At 44.4% G+C, this 12,648-nt stretch overlaps 1 protein-coding gene across 1 annotated transcript in view; it reads right to left on the bottom strand.

Annotated features, from left to right (window-relative positions):
* Positions 1-12,648, bottom strand: part of Rint1 (RAD50 interactor 1) — a 31,271-nt gene that overhangs the window by 17,906 nt on the left and 717 nt on the right. The window contains exons 3-4 of the mRNA XM_051151488.1: positions 6,295-6,479; positions 630-871 (exon numbers count right to left, since the gene is read on the bottom strand). Of these exons, the coding sequence (XP_051007445.1) occupies positions 630-871; positions 6,295-6,479 (427 nt within the window). The remainder of the gene's footprint in view (positions 1-629; positions 872-6,294; positions 6,480-12,648) is intronic.

Genomic DNA, 12,648 nt, shown 5'->3' with positions numbered 1-12,648 from the left:
TTGCCTCTTGTATATTATGTGCACCATATGCATGCAGTGCCTATGGAGGCCAGAACTGAAGTTCCAGAGGCACGAGTTACAGAAACTGAACCCAGGTCTTCTGTAAGAACTGTAAGAGCTTCTAACTGCAAGGCTATCTCTCAGCTCCTTGCAGTGCAGTCCTTATTAGATGAAAGCCACTTTAAAAATTCAAATTCTAGGTGACAGAATGCAGCTCGCCATATGACAACTCCAAATACTAATAGAAATATGAATGATCATACACAGGAAAATCTAGCACTAAAAATAGTGGCTTCACCATGTGTTCAAAACATAACTGCTTCAGCCTTAAAATTTTAAATTACAAAGGCAGGTGGATCTCTGTGAGTTCAAGGCCAGCCTGGCCTGCAGAGTGAGTTCCAGGATGGCTATGGCTACACAGAGATACCCTGTCTCAAAAAACAAAACAACAATTTATATTACTTTCTTTCATATTCAAATTACACTCCCTGAAAAGTTAATGTTTGTTTACAATAGACTAAAATAATTGTTATCATGTTATTTTTCTAAAACTAGTAAAATTATAATCCTTAATAACTGGATTATTTAGTGGCCACACACACACTCTGAGAACAACGCTGCCTTCCTACCTTAGCTCCTCGATCTGGGACACCCACTTGAGGTACGTGAGGTGCCGCCCGATCTCTTCTATCTGGTTGATCATGGCTCCAAGATCATCCATCCAGGGCTGTGCGGTCAGCAAATGACTGTTAATGGAGCTGAAGAGAGGCTCTTCCTGCTCCAGAAACTGATTCAGAACTTGCTTGGATTCCTCTGCATCTTTTAAAGCACTCTGAATTCTTTTAGGGATTTCTGATGAAATTGTAAGTACCTAACAAAATTGTAAGTACACACAAAAATATTAGTAGTGAGATAAAATTGTGTAAGTTTAGTCCTTTCCAAAAACATGTTCCAACAGAACTGAAAGTTTTCCATTAAAATTGCAAGCTAGCTGGGCAAGGCAGTGCACATTTTTAATCCCAGCACTCAGAAGATAGGTGCAGAAAAATCTTTGTAAATCCAAGATTACATTTGAGTTTCAGGCCAGTTACAGTTACATAATAAGACACTGTCTTAAAACCAAAACATGCTGCTAAGCATGGTGGCACATGCCTGTAATCCCAGCACTGGGGAGACAGAGGCAGGTGGATCTCTGTGGGTTCGAGGCCAGCCTACTCTACAGAGTGAGTCCAGGACAACCAGGGCTGTTACACAGAGAAACCCTGTCTCTAAAACCATATACACACACACACACACATACAAGCACACACACACACACATACAAACACACATACACACACACACACACACACACACACACACACACACACACACACACACTGCCAAGTAGTATAGTGGTGTTACATACCTTTAATCCAATCATTCAGGAGGCAGAGGCAGATGGATCTCTGTGAGTTCAAAGGCAGCTTGGTCTACAGAGCTAATTCCAGAACAGCCAAAACTATACACAAACATATAATGCTTTATGAGATACAAATACATATATATACACACACACATATTGTATATATACATATATACACATGTATATGTATGTATGTGTGTATGTATATATATATAGGGGGGGGGAGATATCAAGATCTTAACATATGGCTCCCAGGCAAGTATCTGGGGCACTTTGAAAGCATACAGCTCTTGCTTCACCTGTTAAGTTATTTTCCTTCAAAAAACAAAACAACAACAACAACAAAAAATGAATCTGTGATTAAAGCTGTTTTGATGATACAGGTAGGGATGCGTCTCAACACTAAAGCACGTGCCTAGTGTGCATAAGACTCAGTTCAATTCTCAGTACCACAGGGGAAAAATATTTCAAAGTAGGCACGGTAGCACACCTGTATCCTCAGCGTTTGGGAAGTAGAGGCAAAAGGATTAGGGGTTCTACGCCAGCCTCAGCCAGATTAAGTTTGAGGCCAGCCTGAGTCACATGAAGTCCTGCCTCATAATAAAAATACCTAAAACACAGCTAGGCCCCTGAATTTAGCAGATGCCTAGGATGAGACTACTGATTGGGTAAAAAGATATTCAGGTAATGTCTTTAGACATGCCATTTATTAAAGAATATTTTTATGGGGGCTAAGGAGATTCTGTTCCCAGAACCCACAATGGGCTGAAGCCTCTGGCCTCTGGGGGCACTAAAATACATGTTTTTAAAATGTTTTTTATCATATATGGGAAATATAAATCAATGTTAGACATCAGACCAACCAATATTTTATTTCATTTTGAGATAGTCTTGTACATCCTACTGGCCTTGAACTTCTGAGTTGCATTCTGCTTCCATCTCACCAGTGCTGGGATCACAGGCTATTGTCACCGTACCCAGGCTCCACAGAACTGTGTAGGACTCCAACTCCATCAACCCTGGCTAGCCACTCTGAAGCTAGCACTAGTGCTACGGATCTCTGGCAACATCTGCACTAAGTATGGAGGGCACACAGGAACATGCACTCTCAAAAGTGAAGTTAATGCAATCAAAGGACACCCTAGCCTGGTCGTGGGGTGCACACCTTTAGGTAGAGACGGGTGGAGCTCTGTGAATTCGAGGCCAGCCTGGTCTACAGAATTCCAAGCCAGCCAGAGCTGAGTGACGCCTTGCCAACAACAAACCCACCCAACACACTAGGAGCTAGGAGAGACAGTGTAGTAAGGAAGCACTCCTGAGCCTGAACACGTACAAGGAGCACCGACAGCCCTGTTCTAATGCAGGGAGTCTAATCCAAAGAAAGAAGAGGGAAGAGATGAGCCTCGGCAGGGAGGAAAGACCAGAGCACAGCAGGCCCAGAAGAGCACTCTTTGTACAGGAGCTAACAGGGTGCACTAGATGTTTTAGATAAAGTAGGACCAGGAAAGCGAGGGAGCCAGCATGATTCAGCTTGGTACTAAGAGGGCAGGCAAGCACAGACTCCCAGGTCGCAGGGTTGGCTGGAGTTTTGTCAGCTGACACAAGGTAGAGAAGCTAGGGTCAGCTGAGAAAGCACCTCCATCAGATGGGCTTTTAGGCATGTCTGTGAGCGTTTTCTTGCTTAATGATTAATGTGGGCGGGCCCAACCCACTATGGCTAGTGCCACCCCTGAGCTGGTGGTCCTCGGTTACAGAAACAATCAAGCTGAGCAAGGTATGAAGGGCAAGCCAGTCGACAGTTGTTCCTTTCTCTGGGCTCCTGCCTTGCCTTTCTTCAGTGATGGGCCATGACATGCAGGCAAAAGCCAAAAAACCTCTTTCCTCCCCATGTGGCTTTTGGTCATGGATTGTTATCGCAGCATTAGAAAGCAAGACTTGAGTGACGGATAGTGATGCTATTAGCCACAGAGAGAACCCTGCTAAGAGACAAATGAGAACAATTTTGGACATGCTCAATTTCAGGCTTATGGTGGTTTGAGCAGGCCTGGCCCCCATAAACTCATGTGTTTGAATGCTTGGGGCATGGGGAGTGGCACTGGTAGGAGGTGTGGCCTCACTGGAGTAGGTGTGGCCTTGTTAGAGGAAGTGTGTCACTGTGAGGGTGGGCTTTGAGGTCTCCTATGCTCAAGCTACATCTAGTGTGGCACGCTTGAGGCACAAGGTACAGAACTCTCAGCTCCTTCTCCAGCACCATGTCTGCCTGCACGCTGCCATGCTTCCCGCCATGACAAGGGAGCAGACCTCTAAACTGTAAGCCAGCCCCCATTGGTTTTCTTACAAGAGCTGTCTTAGTCATGGTGTCTCCTCACAGCAATGAAACCTAAGACAAGGCTCAATAATGGCCTTCAGCAAAAGAGCTAGTGGCAAACTAGAAACTGGAGTGCTAACAGAGACTTTCTGAAATGCCTGACGGCCAAGAGAATGAATAAACGCCTACTAAGAAGGGAAGGGAATGGTTCTGGTATCCGTGTGGGGAAGACCTATATGTGTGCATCCACTGAGGAGACAGACTGGTCCAGAAGCAAAGGATTAAACAAAGAGCAAACTAAGGCCACCAGCTGCCGAAGTGCCAGTAAGAAGCCAGGGAGGAAGGGTGCCTGGTTCTAGCTCCTGATGGCAGGCTTGTGTGGGGTGGGGAGAGTACCACTGACAGAGGGAAGGAAGGGACGGAGAGAGCAGGGGCCGGGGGCGGGGGTGTGCAAAGTACAATGTAGGTCTGCATGAAAATGTCATAAAGAACCACATTTATATACTAATAACATTAATCATATATTTTTAAAGGCCAGGGGTAGCAGGTGGTGACTCAGCAGGTAAAACATTTGTAAAATAAGCCTGATCAGCCAAGTCTGATCTCTAGAGCCCACGTGAAGGTTCGCGGTCTCTGCACCAGTTCCTGTTTTCAGGTTCCTGCTGGGAGTTCCTGCCTGGTGGTGTGCTTGCCTAGCAAGCATGAAGCCCTCAGTTGGTCCCTGGGCACACAATGTGGTGGTACATGCTGGCAAGCCTAACCTTTTAGAGGTGAATGAAAGAAGGTCACCTGGGACTCTGTTTAAAATGAACAACAAAGCTGGGTATGGTGGGGCACGCCTTCAATCCCAGCACTTGGGAGGCAGAGGCAGGAGGATAGCTGTGAGTTCACGGCCAGCCTGGCCTACAAAGCGAGTCCAGGATAGCCAGGGCTCTATTACACAGAAACCCTGTCTCACATAACCAAAAAAAAAAAAAAAAAAAAAAAAAAAAAAAACAACCCAAAGAACAAAAAACTAGTTTCCCTCTGAAATGTAAACAGAATTACAAATAAGTTTGGAAATATGGCCTAGACGGTTAATACATTCATGCTAGATGCTTCAATTTTTGTTGTTGTTGAGAAAAAGTAATGGCAGGGTAGTCACTTGGGGAAAACTCAGAAGGACGACTGAGGGCTGGCCTAGACTCACTCAGCAGTGTGCCAACCTCCAACAGCGCCTTGCAGGGATAGAAAAGCTGACGGACCAGGCTGCACATGGGGGCTAGCAGAAGATGTGCCGGGAAACAGAGCAGTGAGGAGGCCTAACTCCGTTCACAGAATGGAAGAACACCCGCACATATCCACACCTGTACCCACACACCCACGTATCCACATCCACACACTCACACATCAACACCTAAACACCCACACATCCACAGCCACATATCCGCAGTTTGCCTGCCCTAATTAATCTCTTACATATGATAAAATATTTCCTCTTTGACAGAGTAGTACAATTATAAAGACCTACTTATCTTTAGCTTAAATTATTTTCATTGGGTTTTTAAAAATAGAAGTATACCAGTTTATAGTGGTACACACCTATAATCCCAGCACTGAGGAGGCAGAGGCAGGCAGATCTCTGAGTTCGAGGCCAGCCTGGTCTACAGAGTAAGTTCCAGGACAGCCATGGCTACACAGAGCAATCCTGTCCTGAAAAAGCAAAAACAGGGCTGGAGAGATGGCTCAGAGGTTAAGAGCACTGGCTGCTCTTCCAAAGGTCCTTAGTTCAATACCCAGCAACCACATGGTGGCTCACAACCACCTACAATGAGATCTAGTGCCCTCTTCTGGTGTGCAGGCACACATTCAGGCAGAATACTGTATAAATAGTAAATAAATAAATATTTTTTAAAAAGAAAAAGAAAAAACAAAAACAAATAGATAGATAGATAGATAAAGAAAAGTACTATGCTAATAGTAAAATGAAACCCTGAAAACATATAACCATGAAGAAAATAACCTTTCAACCAATACTCCTCATTACAATTCTCATCTCGTTTTTTGGTTTTGTAATTTTTTTTTTGTTACAGCGCTTCACGGAACCGAGGATGGTCTGAAATCATGATGTAGCGGAGGCTGGCCTTGAACTCTTGATGCAGTTGCCGCCTACTTCCACGTGCTGAGGTTGTAAGCACATCCCACCACCCCCAGCAACCACTGTACAGTAGAGTCAAGTTTCCTTCCATGTGTGCATTCATAAAACCTTACAACGGCAGCGCGTAGCCATTTTTGCACATTCTGGAGCTGTTCTAGGTGTTACTCTGTGAAAGCAATGTGAAATGTTACCCACCATTAGAAGTTATTGTACCAAAATGATAATCTTAGCTATCACTGTCTTTTTAAGCATACAAATCAGTAGGAACTCTTTTACTTAACTTATAAAACATAGAGCAGGAGGCTTTAAAGGCTGTCACTCAGTTAGCTGTTTCTCTCCCATGACCTGCGTCTTCCATGCACGACGTGCAATACACACAATGCTGTCTATGATCCGTCAGAATGAAGACAACTGAGATAGGATTGCGCCGAGTGTAATACTTACCTCTTCCTCTAACTTCGTTTTGCTTTCTGTCATTTGTTCTATGAGTTTACCAAGTCTCTTTAAAGACTTAAGGTCACTTCCCACTTCCTTCTCTATGAACGCAGACACATACAGAAGAAGCTCGTCTTCGTCTCTACTGTGGCTGAGCTGCTCGCTCCCAGCAAGAGCCGCACCATTCGTGTCACCTACAGAAAGGGAACGCAACGGCTCAACACCACTGTGTCACAGGAGTGCAAGAGCATGCAAGATGGAAAGAGACACACACGTTGGTACACTAGCCTCAGAGGTTTAACCGAGGGCTGGAAGTGGAGCTCAGTGGTACAGCACGTGCCTACTGTGTCCCAGGCCATGGGTTTGACTCTAGGCACCTCCTGGTCATTTAAAGAGTACACACCCATACTGTATCTCTCGCTCCACACACAGGCATCTGAGGGGACACGGATAAGACCTGAATGATAATGGCAAAGCAGTTAATCAACCAGGTACCACAAGATACTCATGGGCTGAGAAGGTATAGAGCAAAGGAAAAATTCCCCAAATCCCAGAGTTTTCAAGACTCATGGGTATGGCAGGACTAACTTTTCAGAGTCGGTAAAGAATCAAAACTATGATTGAGAATCAAAGGACTGTGCTGGCTTTAATATATGTGAAAAACAGTACTGGAATATCTGTTATTGGAACATACTGGGGGAAAAAAAAACCTGAGATGGTAACCCATACATAAAAATCCCACACAGATAAGATTTTTAAAAACATTTTTATTTATTGTGAGAGAAGGCAACATTTACTAAATGTTAAAACAAGCAGGGGCTAGAGAGAGGCTCTGCGGTTACGAGCACTGGCAGCTCTTCCAGGGGACTTGGATTCAATTTCCAGAGCCCCCATGGCAGCTCACAGCTGCCTGCGACTCCCCGGTCCAAGGGATCTGACACCCTCCTACAAACACACATACAGACAAAGCACCAATGCTCATAAAAATAAAAATAATTTTAAGAAACCAACCCAAGTAATGCAGAGTGAAAGCAGGGATGGCTATGTGCTTTGCTCTTATCTCAGATTAGGAATTTCCCTGGTCTAGTCTGTGCCTGAAAACTGCTCTTCCTGTAAGCCAGGCCTCACCCTCTTCCGCTATGGCTGGATGCTTACCACACATAGCTCAAGTTGACACTAATACTTTGTGGAGCGAGGGTCAAACACACAAACAAAAACTTTTCACACATTTTAAAACAAATTAAGAAAACATGTTTTCACTAAATAAAAATCCACTTCAAAGCAGCTAAGTGAGTCATGCGTGCTGATGCACACCTGTGACTGTAGGGAGAGGGAGCAGAGGCAGGCGGACCCACAGTTCTAAGCCAACCTGGGCAACACCCTAAAGCAATCTTCTCTCAAAAACAGAGACAAACAAAAAGAGAAATAAAGAACATCTGAAGAAAATCAAATTGAGTCCCACTGCCCTAAAACTTGTGGTCCAGCAGCACTGCTTATTTGTTAATCATCTGTGGCAAAGACTCGGCCATTCAGCGCCTCAGAAAAACCTCGCGACAGCTTCTTGGCAGAGCAGAGGGGTGCGTGACTCACATGTGGCTACCTTAGCCCTCTTCCCGTTCTCCCACTATGTTCTGTGATAAATGGCTTCTTTTCAAAGTAGCTGTTTCTATATATGAGCTGATTCTTTAAGGTGTGTGTGTGTGTGTGTGTGTGTGTGTGTGTGTGTGTGTGTGTGTGTGTTTAGAGCTTCTGTTTCTGAGATAGGGTCCCTATAGGCCACGCAGGCCTTGAACTCTCTATAGATGGTTGGATGATCTTGACGTCTGACCCTCCTGACTTTGCTGAGGGTACAGGTGCTCCACCACAGTGCTTTATGCAGGGCTGGGTACTGCACCTAGAGCACTGAGCATGCTCGTCAAGCTCTCTCTAAGTGTCTAACTGAAGAGATGCCCAGATGAAAAAATATGAGACACTGTTCAAATATTTATGTGCAGAGTAGCAGACTACACCAAAGCAAGGTGCTTCCTACCTGCCTGAGGCCATCACTTAGGAGGCTGAAGGACACCTGACACACACTCCAGGACAGCTTTAACTACCTAGTGAGACCGTGTCTCAAACCCCTACAAAAGCCAAGTAACAGGGCCAGAGAGACAGCTCCGCAGGTGAAAGTGCAAGCCTTGCAGTCTTGCGACCTGAGTTCGGCCAGAACCCATGGAAAGGTAGACCAGGAGCATGGACTCCACTAAGCTGCACTTTCATCTCTACAATCACACCATGGCATGGCCCACACCCACACATGTACATCATCACACACACACACACACACACACACACACACACACACACACACACACTGAATAGTGATAAATAAAAATGTAAAAAAACAAAACAACAAAAACAAAAGAAACTTGCTGAAAAGGCTGATGGCCTGAATTTGATCCCTGAAGTCCACAGAGTGTAGAAACAGCCTCTACAAACTGTGTGTCCTGGGACATGCATGTACACATGTGTGTACACAAAGTAAGTGTAAAAAAACAATTACAAACCCTGTGTTTGCTGTCATATATTCTTTCCCCCTCTCTTCTCCCTACTCCAGAAAATTATTTTTCCCTTTGTTCTATTTAAGTTACAAGAATTAAAATATTTTTGTGCTGAGGATGTAGCTCAGTGGTAGTGTGCTTGCCCACCCTGAGCAAAAACCCACATTCAATTCTTGTTCTGCAGAAATAATGGATCAATAAATTTCAGAGGAACTAGCCAGCCACATTGCCCAGCAGATAAAGGCATCTTCCACTGCACCTGATGTCCTAAGTTGATGCCCAGGTCCCACATGGTAGAAGAGGAGAGCTAACTCAACAGTGGTCCTCTGATCTCCACACACACACACCATGGCATGCACATGCCTATGCCCACACACACAGACACACACGCACACACACACACACATTATGGCATGCACATGCCTATGTCTACCCACACACACACACACAACCATGCACACACACATACCATGCACACACACACACACACACACACCATGACATGTCTATACGTACCTACCTACACACACAAACACACACACACACACACACACACCAGATGAGAAGCAAGAGGTTACTGGTAGGAGAAATGAAATGAGGCTAAGTCTCAACTTCTAAACTAGAAATGAATAATACTGTATGATCCAGCCTGTAGAGGTTAAATACTGTGTGGCCCTAGCCTATAGAGGTTAAAAGTGAGACTAAAACTCACGTCTCCTGGCTTCCAATCCAAAACTCTTTTTATTCTTTCTCCATATAGGAGTAGGATTGTTTTTTCTGCATCCAAACGTTAATATCTGACATATAGATGGGAAGTTCAGAGTCATCCTACTTTAAACCAGCCTGGGATACATAAGACATGGTGTCTCAAAAACCAGAGAAATCCAACTGCAGCCATGCCCTGAACTTTTGATGTCTTTTTTGTTTTGTTTTGGTTTGGTTTTTTGAGACAGGGTTTCTCTGTGTAGCCTTGGCTGTCCTGGACTCTCTTTATAGACCAGGCTGGCCTCAAACTCACAGAGATCCGCCTGCCTCTACCTCTGAGTGCTCGTATTAAAGGTGTGTGCCACCACACCTGGCTCTTGGTATCTTCTTAAGAATCTTTCATAACTAAAGCAAATGAGTTGGTGGTGTATATTTAACAGATATGTATTGTTTCTTAGAAGGCCCATCCTACCTTCACTTTAAACATTTAAACAACAATGATCACACCCACTACATGTAACTATTTTAATGTGGCATACATTGTTTGTTTGTTTGTTTGTTTTTTGGTTTTTTGTTTTGTTTTGTTTTTCAAGACAGGGTTTCTCTATAGAGCTCTAGATGTCCTGGACTCACTTTGTAGACCAGGCTGGCCTCGAACTCACGAAGATCTGCCTGCCTCTGCCTCCCAAGTGCTAGGATATTCATTCTTAAGCACATGAGACACTTCAAAATTATACATATATTTTTATATCTATTTATGTTCCTTTATTTGCTTTTGAGAAAGATATCATATATCCCAAGCTGGTCTTAAAACTTGCCATGTAGTCGTCAAGGATGACTTTAACCTGCAATTGCTAATCCTCCTGCCTCGACCTCTTGAGTACTGGGATTATAGACACGCACCACCGCACTTGGTTTTATTTTTGTTTTCTTAAGACAGGATCTACAGGCTACAGAAAGAGCTCTTGTTGCTTTTGCAGAGGGCCAGGGTTTGATTCCCAACACCCACATAGCAGCTTGGGAACATCTGTAATTCCAGTTCCAAGGATCTGAAGTCCTCCTCTGCCCGGCCCCCACCTGGCACCAGGCATGCATAAAGTGCACAGACACACACGTAAGCAAAACACTATAAAAATGAATTTAAATTTAAATAAGGGAAGAGTCTATGCTTAATTATAGTGCACTTAAGTAAAAAATAAAGATCTAAAAAAGAACCCAAAAAGATAGACTCTAATTCTGTGACCTATACTGGTCTCCAAATCATGGCAATCCTCCTGCCTCAGCCTCCTAAGGGCTAGGATTTCAGATGTGAGCCATCACATCTGGCTTTTGGGGGGAGGAGGGAAGTTATGTCCCTTCCCCTTTGTTTTTTATAAAGAGCAATCAGCATTGCACAGCAGCTAACTGAGCCACTGTGGACAAGGACAACATCTTTACACAGCAGCTGAGCCACTGTGGACAAGGACAACATTCTTACACAGCAGCTAACTGAGCCACTGTGGACAAGGACAACATCGTTACACAGCAGTTTGCACCTGACTCTACAATGACCGATCAGTTGATGTCAAGAGCCAAGGCATCTGAGCAGGCAAAGGTAGAGAGAGGTTTGTTTGCGTCTTTTGTTTTTGTTTTGTTTTTGCTTTAAAAATAGGCTAGGAGGTATTTATTAAACTTGTATGTGCCTAGGTGTTTTGCGCGTGTAAGTTTGTGTGCCACATTCTTCAATGTACAAAGAGGCCAGAAGAGGGCACAGGATCCTCTGGAACTACAGTTGCAAGTGGCTGTTAGCCAGTGTGGGTGTCGGAATCGAAACCAGCTCCATTGGAAGAACATGGAATTCTCTTAACTGCTAAGCCCATTTGCTGTGTGCTTGTTTGTTTGTTTGGTCGCGGTGGCAACACTTAAGTTCAAACCCAGAGCTTCCGAAGTGCCAGGCAAGAACTCTGCCACTGTGGCAAATACTTCCCAGGCCACTTCAGGTTGTTTGTGTGTATGTGGGGGGGGGGGGGGGCAGGGCACGCGTCTGTTTGTGAATATGTTCATTTAATTTATGTGCACATGTGTTTGCTTCCGTGAGTTTATGTGTTCACGTGTAAGGGAGAGCCTGGGAGTCCAGAACTAGGCAGTTATATCCCTGACACTAGAGCTGCCACTGAGCTGTCACACGGGTGGGAACAGCACCTAGGTCCTCTGTAAAAGCAGCCAGGCCATCTTTCCAGCTCCAAGGAGGAAAAGAATTTATCAGAAGCCAACAGCAAGAGCAAACCTTACTCCTAGGAGCCACACGGTAGTGTGGATACCCAGTCTCCTACTGCTAATCTGTATCTGCTTGTCAAGGTCATTGAACTTAACTCTTAATGCACAAAAGAGCTTTTATACACTCTTCTTCTTCCTTTAAAAAAAAAAAATATCCTTCAAAAGCTCCTGAAGAGCCTGGGCATGTGGAACCTGTGAGCTAGAAACACGAGGATCAGGAGTTCAAGGTCAACCTTAGTCATATAGTAAGCCTGACGCTAACCTGGGCTACATTCAGCCTTGATTCAAAATAATCCAAAATAGGAGCTGGAGAGATGGCTCAGAGGGTAAGAGCACTGGCTATTCTTCTAGAGGACCCTGGTTCAATTCCCAGCACCCCATAGCAGCATACACCTGTCTGTAACTCCAGTTCCAGGGTGTTTGACACCCTCACACAGACATACATGCAGGCAAAGCACCAATAAGCATAAAATAAAAATAAGTTAAAAAAAAAAATAACAAGAACAGCCCCTGAAGTATACTGGATTTCTAATAACCTGTCATGCTTAGCTCATCAAAGCAAAATAACAAATACACACGATTCTGACATATTTTCCTGTCCTAGGTAGGAAATGAAGTACCAGGTCCTTTGTCGCCTACCCAGACCAAGACCCAGGACCTGGGTTGTGTTCTACCTCCAGCCGCACATTTTCATTGCAAATTCACTGAAGGCAAAAGTACAATTTAGCGATTATCAAACCAATTCCTTGAACCCAGTGACGAAGGTGACCAGCCTCACTCTCTCCTGCTAACAAGCTGAGGTTCCATTACAATGACGGGCCCCAGTGAAGTCATACCGGTGTGTCAAAGTGCTCCTTCTATA

The sequence above is a fragment of the Acomys russatus genome, chromosome 10, assembly GCF_903995435.1.
Source record: "Acomys russatus chromosome 10, mAcoRus1.1, whole genome shotgun sequence".
NCBI classification, from domain to species: Eukaryota; Metazoa; Chordata; class Mammalia; order Rodentia; family Muridae; genus Acomys; species Acomys russatus.
Note: the sequence above shows the minus strand (reverse complement) of the source record. Positions and strands in the feature narration are given on the sequence as shown.